Genomic DNA, 15,744 nt, shown 5'->3' with positions numbered 1-15,744 from the left:
AGTGGATGAGGACAGTTTTAAAATTCTTAATTTTTTGACATTAGAGTCAAACATTTGTACAGATGGAATTTTGGAATTTCTCATTTTGTCACTCCATAATTCAGATACAACTTAGAACAGACAGAAAACAAATTTTTTTTTAAAAATTGGGGGGAATAAATTGTTGTATAAAATCAAGCTAATTATATATGAACAAATCCCTTCAGGATAAAGTCAGGAATAAAAATGTAAAGTTTTAAGTGCTATTGAAGTGGAGATTTATGGCTCAGTGTAGGAGCAAAAAAACTGCCTTTAAAAATATGTATTGCAATTGAATCTATAAACAGATAAAGTGCTATAAAAGAAACACTTAATAGTGTCTTTTGGATGTTTTCTTTCCACTAGTCTGAAAAAACACTTTATGAAAAACCAAAAAGCACAAAATCTCAAACTTGACAGGTGCATAAAAAACAGCATTTTTGCCTGCAGTGTCTGCCCTTAAAAAAAAACACCCTTATGACTGGTTTTGTGGTCCAGGGTCACATTTCACTGTGCATCTTTAGATTTATCATAATATTGGTTGAAATGTAATATTTGAGAGTTGAATACAGTATAAGACAATACGTTTACAACGTTTGCATTTAGATTCTTTTCCTTAAAACTAAATGTTAATGTGAGAAAGGTCACAGGAAAGGTCGTTCTGAGGATTAATTCTCTAAAAATAATCTTGTTTCTTAAGGATTTTCTAATCTTTGCTGCCACAATCTTCACTTTATTTGTACAGATTAATTTTTGTATGATTTGTTCAATTTGCATCATGTAGCTACTTTAAAAAAAAATAAATTAAATTATTTTATTACAATTTTGCAGTTTTAGTCTGTTAAACTTGAACATAAACATAAAAAAAGATAATTTCATATATACAGTATGCATATAATTAATTCAGATAAGTTATTATTTAAAAAGATTTACCCACATAAATTAGTCATTAATTAAAACATTTTAATATTTCTCAAGTGAACATAGGCTTGACGATACCTTAATAGCTTAAAAATCTTCAAAGTTTGAATATTTTTGCCTATAGATAGATAGATAGACACATTACATTTGATGCATTCAGATTATTATTAATATCATCAAGCATTTTGCCTGATTAGAGAGCAACAGTATAAAAACGGTATTTTTTCTGTTAGACAATCATGATCAGCAATACTATTTGATAAAGCTAAAGATCTGTATTCAGTCAATTAATAAATAAATGGTGCAACTAAAAGCTTGTTTTAAGTATCAGCCAGTGCACCCTGAATCCAGTCCCGGCATCCTCTTAACCTGTCAGCTTTAAAACAGAACAAACATGGAGCATTAATAAGCCTCAGAGACTGTGACTTACCTCAGCCGAGGGAGATTGAGAAGTGCAAGCTTGGAGACTGGAGATGAGGGGTGCAGGCGGACACTGCTTACTGTGAGATTAACCTGTCACACCCCATAACTCACAACACATTCATCTCATCTACATAATAAACACTCACGAGGGGAGGGACCGAATGAGCCCAACCACGAAACATCACCAGGTGGATAAAACCATAAAAATAAAAACTTTGGTGCATAGTTGTTTATGATTGTGTTGAGGTCAGAAAAATAGTATGCCATAAGTATAATAATAAATGAGAATAGTAAATAAGAAACATTGTGTAATGCAGAACACATCACTAATTCATGTACACAAATAAAACGTTTTTGAACAGTAAGATTTTTTATTTTTATTTTTTAAAGAAGTTTCTTCTGCTCCTAACGCCTGCATTTATTTTATCCAAAGTACAGCAAAAACTGTAAAATGTTTAAATATTTTTACTATTTAAAATAACGGCTTTCTATTTGAACATATTTTAAAATGTAATTTATTCCTGTGATTTTTTTTTCAGGATTCTTTGATTATAATTATAAAAACGTAATACTTTTATTTAGCAAGGATGCTTTAAATTGATCAAAAGGGATGAAAATTCTGCTCAGCTGTTTTCAACATAATAATAATAGTTTTGAGCAGCTGATTTGAGCAGCAAATCAGAATATTAGAATGATTTGGATCATGTGACAAGACAAATGATACTCAAAATTCAGCTTTGAAATCACAGGAAATTATTTTTAGTGACCTTTTAAAACATATTCAAATATAAAGCATTATTTTAAACAGTAAAAATATTTCACAATTTTACTGTTTTTGCTGTACTTGGGGTCAAATAAATGCAGGCTTGGTGATCAGAAGAAATAAGTTTTGACTGGTAGTGTAGTCATGTGCATGATTAAAAAAAGTCAATTGAGGTTTTATTTCTAGCTATTTGAATGTATATTTACTAATGAGCTGCTAAGCATTGTATAATGCATTTTCCTAAATTAGTATTTTATCTAGAATATCTAAGCATTCCTAAATCAACATACTGTATTTGAGATGCAAAATGATTAAAGATATTAAGGTTTGTTTACTGAAAAATTTAGTTTATTGAAGAATATTGGAAGTAAAAGAAAGCAAGACGCAGCAGCAGCAGCATTGCTAGGGTGTTATACCTGGTTCTTAGCATGTTCCTATGTGGTTGCTGTCAGTCACATAGGCCTATATTGTGTAGGCCTACCAGTGTTGTGCAAGTTACTTCCAAAATGTAATACATTATATATTATTAGCTACTGTCTTTTAAAAGTAATTAGTTACATTACAATATTACTGTCTAAATTGTAATGCGTTACTCCCAACACTGAGGCCTACAGACCCATCCATCCTTGCCTTCCAGCAATAATAAGAAGATGAAGTCATTTGTTGTGACCTCTAGAATTACATAAGCTCTTTATACAGAGGCTTCTTTCCGTTGAATAAAGATGCACAGAACTACAGAAGGCAGCCATGCTGTGCTTGATGAGAAATGAACATACACATTCTGTCACGCTTCATTTGTGATGCCTATACCAATATGATCATAAAGAATACGTGAATAGATTACATTAGCAGTATAACAAATATTCTACATGCAGTGTGATTAGAGAATGAGATATTTTTGATAAAGATTTTTGATATTTGATCATTTCATATGACAGTTTGGAAAATTTAGATTTTTTTGTTTGCTTTTTTTTTTTTTAGGTTAAAATAATGAATCAATTAGAGCTCAATTAGCTTTTCACAATACAAAACGTTTCAAAGCAGCTGTACAAAAAAAATGTAGGCTACTACAATATATTTAGGAGCTTATTAGTGGTGACTACTGTATGTTAAGTCGATGTACATATGGTATAAATATTAAAAACAGTAATGGTGTAATCAAAAACAGATGATGAACACTAATAGTAATGATTATGTGTTGCAATCAAACTTGTAGAAAAATGGTGTAGTGCTGTATGTTGTTTCAAGGCTGGCATCATCGGCGGTCCTCTGGGGGGTTGGCATCATCTCTTCTTCTGAATCCAGACTGAAGCTTGTGTAATTCCTAGTGCAGAAACAGAGAAACAAATAGAGAAATAATTAGCGTAGCTGCTGTTCCAACCAAGCAAAAATTATGTGTAAAGTTGTTGTTTTTTTGCACAAAAAGGTATTCTTGTAGCTTCAAAGAATTATGGTTGAATCAATCATGTCACATGGACTATTTTATTCTTATTGTACTTACTACCTTTCTGGGCCTTGAACATGGTAGTACCCTTGCTGTCTATAAAGGGTTGGAGAGCTCTCGGATTTCATCAAAAATATCTTAATTTGTGTTCTGAAGATGAACAAATGTGACCCTGGACCACAAAACCAGTCATAAGGTAAAATTTTACAAAACTGAGATATATACATCGTATGAAAGCTCAATAAATAAGCTTTCTATTGATATATGGTTTGTTAGGATAGGACAATATTTGGCCGAGATACATCTATTTGAAAATCAGGAATCTGAGGGTGCAAAAAAATAAAAATACTGAGAAAATCACCTTTAAAGTTCTCCAAATTAAGTTCTTAACAATGCATATTACTAATCAAAAATGACATTTTGATAGGTTTACAGTAGGAATTTTACAAAAAATCTTCATGGAACATGATCTTTACTTAATTTCCTAATGATTTTTGACATAAAAGAAAAATCAATAATTTTGACCCATACAATGTATTTTTGGCTATTGCTACAAATATACCCCAGCGACTTAAGACTGGTTTTGTGGTCCAGGGTCACAAATGTGTTACAGGTTGGAACGACATGAGGGTGAGTAATTAATGACAGAATTTTTTATTAATAACTATACCTTTAAGCGGTCAGACTTTGTATTTGGCAGATCATGAAATGGGCAAAAATGCATATTACTAATAAAAAAATAAGTTTTGATATATTTGCGGTAGTAAATTTACAAAATATCTTCATGGAACATGATCTTTACCTAATACACATGATTTTTGGCATAAAAGAAAAATTGATCATTTTGACCCATGCAATGTATTTTTGGCTATTGCTACAAATATACCCGTGCTACTTAAAGGAGTAGTTCACTTTCAGAACAAAAAAGTACAGATAATGGACTCACCCTCTTGTCATCCAAGATGTTCATGTCTTTCTTTCTTCAGTCGTAAAGGAATGGTGTATTTTGAGGAAAACATTTCAGGATTTCTCTCGAGATAATGGACTTCTAAGGTGCCTCCGAGTTTGAACTGCAGTTTAAATGAGGCTAAAAAAGGGCTCTAAATGATCACAGCCTATAAGAAGGGCCTTATCTAGCAAAATGATCGGTTATTTTCTAAAAACATTTACAATTTATATACTTTGTAATCTCAAATGCTCATACTTCTCATATAGAGCTCTTTGAAGCTGCATTTTGGAAGTTCAAACTCGGGGGCACCATAGAAGTCCACTATATGAAAAGAAATCCTGAAATGTTTTCCTCAAAAAACATTCATTTCCTTACGACTGAAGAAAGAAAGACATAGACGTCTTGGATGACAAGGGGGTGAGTACATTATCTGTAAATGTTTGTTGGCAATGTTGCAAAGTTGTTGGCAAGTTTTGATATATTTATGGTAGATATTTACAAAATATCTTCATGGAACATGATCTTTACCTAATACACAAATGATTTTTGGCATAAAAGAAAAATTGATAATTTTGACCCATGCAATGTATTTTTGGCCATTGCTACAAATATACCCATGCTACAAAGGAGTAGTTCACTTTCAGAACAAAAATGTACAGAAAATGTACTCACCTTCTTGTCATCCAAGATGTTCATGTCTTTCTTTCTTCAGCCGTAAAGAAATGGTGTTTTTTTTTTTTTGGAGGAAAACATTTCAGAATTTCTCTCCATAATGGACTTTTAAGGTGCCTCCGAGTTTGAACTTCCAAAATGCAGTTTAAATAAGGCTTCAAAGGGCTCTAAATGATCAAGCCTAAGAAATGATCGGTTATTTTCTAAAAACATTTACAATTTATATAATTTGTAATCTCAAACGCTCGTACTTCTTGTTTAGAGCCCTTTGGAGCTGCATTTTGGAAGTTCAAACTCGGGGGCACCATATGAGTCCATTATATGGAGAGAAATCCTGAAATGTTTTCTTCAAAAAACATAATTTCCTTACTACTGTAGAAAGAAAGACATGAACATCTTGGATGACAAGGGGGTGAGTACATTATCTGTAAATGTTTGTTCTAAAACTGAACTACTCCTTTAAGACCATACCACTTTGCAATATCAAGCAGCAAAATCGACTGTTTTTGTAGATCGAAAATAACAGTTCTAATGAAACCGGAAATCTCGCACATTCAAGTTTAAAATGGCGTCTGCTCTTACCTGAAAAATAAGGCGGATAAGCAAAAACGAGAGTGTTTTGGGCTACTAGAAGTCGTGAACAGATGCATCCAGTGCTTAAAATGTCAATTTAAAGAGCAAGATGGAAGCCAAATCCTCCCATCCTCACCTCCTCTAGGTAAAGACTTTATTTTGGTGATCTGGATTAAAAAGCCTCAACTCTCCGCTTTGTCATAGACTAGAATACAGCAACAGATGCGAGTTGCAAATACAACAAAATAACAGCTCATTCTTGACAGCCTCAAAGCATCGGCATCAAATCAAGCACACAGACGAACTGCGATCTGAAAAACTAATCCTGCGATTGACTTTGTTTCACAGTTACATTATTAAACGCTTTGTGAACTGCATTGGTTTTACACTTTAATCCTCGTTGAGCAATCCTAATTCCCTCTTTAAACCCTCCGCGGCAAGCACTTTTTGTAATTAAAGTTTTGGGTCTTGCAACCAATAATACATTATAATAAAAAAATAAATGTAATCAACGATTTAGCTGCCATTTGCGAAATGCGCACCTATTCGCACTGGTTTCATTCATAATTACATTGCATGCTAAAGATTCAGGCTGCGGGGTGAATTTAGGACAGGCGACAGACAGGTCTGCAAAGATGCCATCCATTCAGGCATGTGAGCGTAAACCCGATAATGAGCAGTGGAGGAACAGTTCTTGTGCGAGTCCGTCACAAAACCCTGCTGCTCTGCTGCACAGGCACAAATGAACGACCCTCACTGCATAGCATTTCACTCATTAGTGCTGGACTTTGTTACCGTTTTATTTTGTGATTCTTTTCAAAAATACAGTGGCCCCAAAAATGTGTTTGGACACGTACGCCACACTTAATGCAGTTCATTCGAGAAAAAAAAAGTATGTCTGGGTTAAGTGTCCAGATACTTTTTGCTTTTATTTAGTACTGACCTGAATATTCCACATAAAACATTTACATATAGTCCACAAGAGAAAATACAAGAGTTGAATTTATAAAAATGACCCTGTTCAAAAGTTTACATACACTTGATACTTAATACTGTGTTGTTACCTGAATGATCCACAACTGTTTAGTGATGGTTGTTCATGAATCCTTCAAATTCTTTGGTTTTTCAGCATTTTTGTGTATTTGAACCCTTTTCAACAATGACTGTACGATTTTGAGATCCATCTTTTCACACTGAGGACGACTGAGAGTCTCATATGCAACTATTACAGAAGGTTCAAACCTCACTGATGCTTCAGAAGGAAACATAATGCATTGAGACGGGGGTGAAAACTTTTGGAATTTGAAGATCAGGGTTAATTTAACTTGTCTTCTGGGAAACATGCAAGTATCTTCTGTAGTTTGTGAAGGGCTGTGCTAAATGAAAATGTAAGATATTTAGGCAAAATAAGAAAAATGTACACATCCTCATTCTGTTCAAATGAGATACTGAAATCTTCTGTGCATATTAACAATTCACTTACTGCAAAAACAGTACTAGTAGTATGCAGTTCTGAACATAGTCAATACTTTACTGACACTCTGTATTGAAGTCTGGCATCTTGAGGCTACACGTGGTATTGCTAGTTCAAGCCAAGTTTAAACCATGTTTCAGATCATACTGTGCTATTTTATCACAAACAGAGCATGTTGAAACAGAAAGCAAACTAAACAAACGCCAGAGATGTCACTTAAACATGAACTTTAAGAGAATTTAGTGCTAGTGTTTAGTAAAGGCATTTACACACTTAAATCAGTAACATGCCATTTGTTAGTTTTCTTACAAATAAAGGCACAAAACACATACGTGACTCTGGACCACAAAACCAGTCATAAGGTTAAATTTGACAAAACTGAGATATATACATCATATGAAAGCTCAATAAATAAGCTTTCTATTGATGTATAGTTTGTTAGGGTAGGACAATATTTGGCTGAGATACACCTATTTGAAAATCTGGAATCTGAGGGTGCAAAAAAATCAAAATACTGAGAAAATCACCTTTAAAGTTGTCCAAATTAACAATGCATATTACTAATCAAAAATTACATTTTGATAGGTTTACAGTAGGAATTTTACAAAAAAAAAAAAAACTTTATGGAACATGATCTTTACTTAATTTCCTAATGATTTTTGACATAAAAGAAAAATCAATAATTTTGACCCATACAATGTATTTTTGGCTATTGCTACAAATATACCCCAGCGACTTAAGACTGGTTTTGTGGTCCAGGGTCACATATACATTTGCTGTACATACACTACCAGTCAAGTTTTTGAACAGTTAGATTTTTTATGTTTTTAAAGAAGTCTCTTCGTTTGATCCAAAGTACATTTTAGAATATTTTTACTATTTAAAACAACTGTTTTCTATTTTAAAATGTTATTTATTCCTGTGCTCAAAGCTACATTTTCAGCATCATTATTCCAGTCCTCAGTATTACATAATCCCTCAGAAATCATTCTAATATGCTGATTTGCTGTTTAAGAAACATTTTTTTTATTGATAATACGCTTAAAGATGGTTTAAATTGATCAAAAGTGATGAAAAAGACATTTATAATGATACAAAAGATTTCTATTTCAGATAAATGCTGTTTTTCTGAACTTTCTGTTCATCAGAGAAGCCTGATTCTACTTAGCTGTGCTGTTTTTGAGCAGCAAATCAGAATATTAGAATGATTTCTGAAGGATCGTGTGATACTGAGGACTGGAATAATGATGCTGAAAATGAAGCTTCGATCACAGGAATAAATAACATTTCAAAATAGAAAACAGTTATTTTAAATAGTAAAAATATTTTAAAATTGTACTGTTTTTACTGTCCTTTGGATCAAATAAATGCAGGTTTGGTGAGCAGAAGAGATTTCTTAAAAAAAAAAAAACATTAAAAATCTAATTGTTCAAAAACTTTTGACTGGAAGTGTATGTATTCTTAAAAAAAAAAAAACACAATACTAGTTACACCATTTTGTCTCAGTTTACTGTGAAATCTCATCAAATGATTTATGATCACGAGTCCAAACTTTTTAGTCAAAACATTTGGCTGAACATTGAATTTACAGGAAATGTGGCATGTAAAGGACAACAAATGTGTATATACTGAATAACTGTATGAAACATACAGAAATACTGCAGTCAGTGTTCATAGTGTATAAAAATGATTTAAAAATTAATTAAAACATTTAAATCAGTCAGTTGGTGGTTTGTGGATAGTGTTATGCAAGTCAGAGGAAACAAGAATGGCATGAAAACAATTTCACTGATAAAATATGTTAAGTTAAACAAAAGGTAAAACAAGTTCAAGTAAAAAAAAAAAAAAATACTTGTAATAGTCTCCATTTGCATGTCAGCAAAATCATTGTCATATTTAAAACTGATAAATGATCTGGTAAAAGTTTTTAAAAACATCAGCAGTTCCTCAAAAAACAAGCAAACTGTGCCTTTCGCTTTCTTAAAATCACATGCAGTTTGTGAAATCTCACTGAGCGTGATTTCCTCGAGGCTCCAGTATTCTGGCTGTAGGGCACAAAAAATGAAAAATATTTTTCAGCCCAGAAAACACAGACCAGCCATTACAGAGAAACCACACAGGAGGAAGAACACTTTGAGTAGAGGCCGCTCAGGGGAGTTGAGTTCATGGGGAAGGATCTCTAGGAAGGTGATGTAGACAAACGTCCCGGCCGCCAGCCCCTCCAGCACCGCCTGGATGAAAGCGCCGGCCTCCAGCTGAGCCTCGATCACCGTGATGCCGATGCCAATGCCGAGAGGAGACATCACAGCGAAGACGGTCACGTAGAGCGCCACCCACAAGGGTCTGACCGCGCTCTGAACAAGCTTCACCGACAGACTGAAGACGATGATGCTCTTGTGGACCAGGATAGCGATGCAGATCTCCAGCACCTGAACAGAAAGAGTGGAGCAAGTCAAACTCACTGCATCTTTAGGTATATTCATCAGAGTACATTATTCCCCCCCAAAAAACCTTCATAATCTTTCATCTTACACCAGTGACCAAAATGTCACCAAGCCCCCTGTTTTTTCCATCACCTGTTATCTAGGTCAGTTCCTGGTTGATAAAATCAGTTGCCAACTAGCTGTTTGTTTTAATTGACTTTAAAGGTCAAGCGTAATTTCTAAACACAAATTACTAGTAACAAAAATTATCATTTTGATATTTATATCTAAACAGATTTAAAAAAAAAAAAAGATTTTGACATGTGCTCACTCTGCTCATGGCTTACTTAAAGCCATTTTAGCACATTACACTGAGAAAAAAAAAAGTATTTGAACACTTCCTATTTAAAATGGAACTATTTTGTAGTGACGTTGATAAAATCTTTTCAAATTCTTTGTTTCGTGACCAAAAAAACCCCATTGTGGCAAAAGGAAATAAGCAAATTAAACTATGAGGAACTTAAGCACTCTACATAACTCTGCATCACTTAGTATTGTAAATTTACTGTTTATTATTTTTTATTTCTCTTAGTCTATAATATTTTTTTTTTACAGTGAACTATTATTTAGTTTAAATTTTGGTATTAATAATTATTATATCATTCTCAAATGCTTGATTTTTAATTTTACAGTAAATTATTACGATAGTAACATTTCTTATTTTGTTTAAAATTGTTTAGTCATAATATATTGTTTTCTTAATCACTTGACTTTTTATTTTGAAGTAAAATATTACAATAGTAAAATTTCTAATTTTTTTAGTAGTAAGTATTAATTATTTTATAGCCATGTAGGTATACACTACCAGTCAAAAGTTTTTGAAAAGTAAGATTTTAATTATTTAAAAAAAAAAAAGTCTCTTTTGCTCACCAAGCCTGCATTTATTTGATCCAAAGTACAGCAAAAGCAGTAACATTTTGAAATATTTTTACTATTTAAAATAAATGTATATGTTGTAAAATGTAATTTATTCCTGTGATTTCAAAGCTGAATTTTTAGTATCATTACTCCAGTCACATGATCCTTCAGAAATCAATCAAATATTCAGATTTTCTGCTCAAAAAACATTTATTACTGTGTTGAAAACAACTGAGTAGATTTTATTTTTCAGGTTTCTTTGATGAATAGAAAGTTCAGAAGAACAGCATTTATCAAAATAGAAATCTTTTGTAACATTATGTCTTTATCATCACTTTTGATCAATTTAAAGCATTCTTGCTAAATAAAAGTATTAATTTCTAAAATTTCTCCCAGCTTTAGAATGTTGTAATGTATAATGTGAAAAAAACCTTTTATTTCATATAAATACTGATCTTTGTAGAACTTAACCGTTTTAAATATTGATAATAATAATAATAAATGTTTCTCGAGCAGCAAATCAGCATATTAAAATGACTTCTGAAGGATCATGTGACACTGAAGACTGGAGTAATGATGCTGAAAATGTAGCTTTGACCACAGTAATAAATTATATTTTAAAATATATTCAAATAGAAAACAGCTATTTTAAACAGTTAGATTTGACTGTTTTTGCTGTACTTTGACTGGTATTTGGCCAAATGCAAACAAGCATAGATTTTTTGTAACTACACTTTAAAATCACATCAAAGATAGAGAATATCAGTAAAATCACAATTTGATGTTTTTGCAAATAGCACAATTCAGTAATTAAAACTAACTACATTTATAAGGTAATTTTAATCGTGTATCTTCAGTTGTGTTTTTGGGTGAACTATCCCTTTAACATTGTTAAAGTGTTTAGTGAATTTAAAGTGTTTTGGCATCACACAAACAGCATGATTTGAAGTCACGATGCTAAACTGCCTGTAAACCTTTGAACCCAAAACATTATCAGGTTTCTGACAAGGTCAGCAAAGTGATTCAACAGAGAGTTGTCAAACAAAGCAAAACTCAATAAAATACCTTAGTGTCTGTGGTCTGCAAGCCAATGGCCAAACCCTCAAACACAGAGTGAAGAGATAGAGACAGGAAGAGCATGAAGGAGCGGAAGGACGAGTGCGCGTGAAAATCTACATGGACGTGATGACCGCTACCCTCCAGATCATTCAGCGATTGACGCCCTTGGGCATGCCCGTGACCGGCGGGAGCTAAAAGAGGAGCTGTCTCCTCATTTCTGTGGCCCTCGGTGCAGCTCAAAACCATTTTTTCCAGGATCAAGACTGTGAAGAAGCCACAAGCAATGATGAACTCCGCAAGCGGGAAGCCCTCCTGGATGATAAGGAGAATTGGCATTAGAAACAAAAAATTGCATTTAACAGAGCAATTCTAATTTCTGGTGAGCTCACATCAAGGCCTTGCTTTTGTAGCTGTTCTTGTATGTCGGAAAGGTAGTCCGGGATGATGTCTAACAAACAGGCCGACAGGAAAACGCCACCCGCGAAGCAGCTCACGAAACTCAGCACGGCCTTGTGAGTTGCTACAGACACAGAAAACCAAATCAAAGTCATGTTGCATTGATTAATGGTGTCATTGATTGATGTCAATACTATAATCTTCCTCTAATCACTCCTTTTAGCTTATCAGCCAAAGTAAAACAAGTTTCGCCATAGGGGAAATTAATCAGATGCAGAAAAAATGACTAAAAGCACATCATAACTGAGTAATGCATTGGAAGTTTAAGTCACTTGATTAAGGCTTGAAAACGAACAAAAGCTCTGGTGACGTTTAACTGCAAATCTGATGTGAACCGTGTGAAAACCACTTCCTATTCTGGTTTCACAGGCAATTTTTCGTAACTTCGGTGTCTAAGGTAAAGACTGCAATCAAAAGCAAACGTATATTTAATTTTTGTGCATAAAATTCTCAGGCTATTTTTGATCATTATGGACATAATTCAGGTTTAGCAAAAGTTTTGCTTGTTTAAGCATTTTCAGACATCAGTTTCACTTCCACCCTGATGTCCATCTGTGATTTCTGTGAATGTAAGTTATGTTTTAGTAAAAAACCTATCCTTGTCATTTTCACATAAATGCACATACATGAACAGATGCACAACACACATAATGTGTATATATATATATATATATATATATATATATATATATATATATATATATACAGTACATAAGCATGTTTATGCTTGGAGGAGACTAATGTATAGTACAATAAAATGTATGTCAACAACACCACTAACATAAAAGACGTAAATGACAACTTACCTGTTCCACTAGAATCTCGAAACCATTTCATCCGCGCTGGGATAAAACCAAAAAACAGAGTTAGGAACAGCAGTCCAACCAGGGCTCCAACTTTTACCTGTAGCAGGTAATCCATCGCGACCATAAATTATTTAAAAAAATGAAACTAACGTTAGATGTAAACAAACAAGAGAGAGAGAGGACATACGCCTCTATTAAACACTGTTAATAAAATATACATAAATGTTTTCATATAGAGCGCTGTCGTTGAATAATAAACCCCATGATTTGAAGTTTATGACAGTTTAGCGTTTCATTCTGATTAGGTTTAACATCTGACGACTCGCTACTACATGTTTGTCAGTCGTTCGCTCCGCCCCTTGCGCTGTGACGTCTACTTCCGGTTTGATTTACGCGCTGGACGCCCAAAGTTGTGGAATATCACAATTTCCTTAGTTATATCTACTATTTTTGAATCAAAGTGTGATTATTAATAAATATAGATTACTATTGTCTATAATATAATATCTGAAGGTATTTAAACAGTCTATTTTGTATTTTTGAGCCACCAAGCGCCCCCTGTAGGAATCATATGTTACTTCAACGACGGAGTGTTTATTAGTTCTTCTTCATCCAGGTCTGTGGTTGAACTGCATGGCATAGAGCTGTGGTTCCCGGTATGACTAAACCGCACATGACTGCCTTGTGACTGAAAAAAAAGTCATATCAGCCAGGGCTGCCAACTCTCACGCATTCAGCGTGAGACTCACGCAATTGACTCTTTTCACACGCTCTCACGCCACACATCCATTTTCTCACGCAGTCAAAAGCACCCTCAGTTAAAACTGTAAGATATTGGCTAAACAGATTTGGCAAAAGCTCCAGTGCGTATTTGTGTTTGTGCTCTGGAAATCGCCAAAAGACAAGCTGTTCTCGTAGCGCTGAGCAATGTAGCCAATCACAGACATTTATGTTGATCAAGAACGCCTGTGATTGGCTACATTGCGTTCTGAATTCACTCACCTCTAAACGCTAGATTGCACTTGTGGACTCTCACTGTAATAAGCAGTTCATTGATAATAAAAGGACTTTTGCGATTAACTGAAGCGACACGTTTTTAGTGATTATCAAGGAAGGGCTATTGCGCACTCCAAGGCTACGTATAATACGTTTAGAATTTGAATAAAAGTTTTGTTTTTCATCCTGCTAACAGCTGTATACCCGGTACAAAAAGCAGAATTTCGGGAGTGATAAATCCCTCATGAATGAAGGATTAATTTTCGAATATGAGAAAAATATAATTTCTCAGAACGGCAGACTACAGAAAAATATTTGAATTTTCGTTTCAAAATATATATATTTTTAAATGCAGTTGCAATTATTTATAATGGATAAATCTAGGAATTCTTTTACTGAACATAACTTTTTACCACAACAAGAAAAGTTAATAGTTTTGCAGCACTGCAACAGTTATTTTACATTTTATAATAACAACACAGTATGACATTTTTATAAATATATTAAAAAATAACAAATAATTTCACAATGCTGAAGTCAGACCAAATTTTAATAAAAAATCTGCTCATGCGAACATGTGTGTAGCACATTTTTTTTAATCATGATTTAAAATGCAGTGTTTAGTTCTAATTTTCAATTTATTATTATTTTTTTAACAGCAAAAACATTTCATTGCCAGAAAAAAAAAATATATATATATTTATGGCTGGTAAATTCTCTCAAATCACCAAAAAATTTTGTTTGTATCATGAATAAAATGGCAGATATGGCAAAAAGTTTTAGGCCCTGCTTGTAAGTGTAGAAATTACAACAAAAGTATTGCAATTCCCCTACTATAGAATAAGAGAAAATAACATACTGGTGAAATACTCATTTTTATTTACTTTACATAATTGTTTTCCAATATTACTGTCGTTGGAATAATACTATAAAATTATTATTATTATTATGATCATTATTCTTTTTTCAAATTATTTTTTATTCTAATTAAGACTGAGACACTATATCACAACTAATAAGAGGATTAAGTCCCCTTTAAACCTCAAGATCAAGTGAATTCACCAGCTTTTTTCTTTGTTTAGTTTTCACACTGAAACTATATTGGAGCTCTGAATTGTGAACTCTCAAAGTGCACCAGATAGATGAATTTAACTGTAAAATGTTCAAAATTTTCTTACGGGGGAGCATGCCCCCGGACCCCCCTAAAGACACTGCTGTGGGAATTCTCACTCCAAGCTGAGCTCAAAAGTTGGCAGCCCTGTATCAGCATTGATGTAAAGTGTAGCAAGATAGCTTGGTTTCTGTTTTATCTGTATTTGTTTTAGAGAGGGAACTATAGAGTTTCTATGAAGCCTGATTGAGTTGCAGTGATCTTTTAGAAGTAGACATCTTTTAATATTTTATTCCTTATTCTTACTTTTACTCCTGACAAATGGGACTTACTAGTTTGTTTTCCCACCCAGCACTAGACGTCATTTGGACGTCGTTTTTGGGCTAAATCAAGTCGGCTTGTCATCTTTTAGCCCAAAAATCGAAGTTGAAAATGAATCGTTGTTTGGTCCGTCGGATTTTGTCCAAATTTTGCCTAAACATCGACGTTGAAAATTGCCTTTGTTTGCTCCGTCTGATTTGGTCCAAATTTACTTCAAAAATCAACTTTTAAAATTGGGTTTTGTTTGGTCCATCCAATTCACATGGCAATAATATAAATCTGTTTATTTTTTATAGCGTTTCAACAGAGACTTATCACCAATCAGACGGTAAGGTGTACAATGGTTAAAACAAGTAGTAAATGACCTTTTTACAACATCAACTCACCAGTAGGTGGCGACAGGAGACTGTTTTCTCA

The 15,744-nt window shown here is 33.5% G+C and overlaps 1 protein-coding gene across 1 annotated transcript; it reads right to left on the bottom strand.

Annotated features, from left to right (window-relative positions):
* Positions 1 to 8,729: 8,729 nt before the first annotated feature.
* On the bottom strand, positions 8,730 to 13,024 carry LOC141332244 (zinc transporter ZIP1). Its single transcript, XM_073837372.1, has 4 exons — positions 12,900 to 13,024; positions 12,027 to 12,157; positions 11,644 to 11,949; positions 8,730 to 9,666 (listed from the first exon to the last, which is right to left on the bottom strand). Exons 1-4 carry the CDS (start codon positions 13,021 to 13,023, stop codon positions 9,313 to 9,315), a joined length of 915 nt encoding a protein of 304 aa, XP_073693473.1. The 5' UTR covers position 13,024; the 3' UTR covers positions 8,730 to 9,312.
* Between the last annotated feature and the right edge of the window lie 2,720 nt (positions 13,025 to 15,744).

Source organism: Garra rufa, chromosome 3 (genome assembly GCF_049309525.1).
Source record: "Garra rufa chromosome 3, GarRuf1.0, whole genome shotgun sequence".
NCBI lineage: Eukaryota > Metazoa > Chordata > Actinopteri > Cypriniformes > Cyprinidae > Garra > Garra rufa.
Note: the sequence above shows the minus strand (reverse complement) of the source record. Positions and strands in the feature narration are given on the sequence as shown.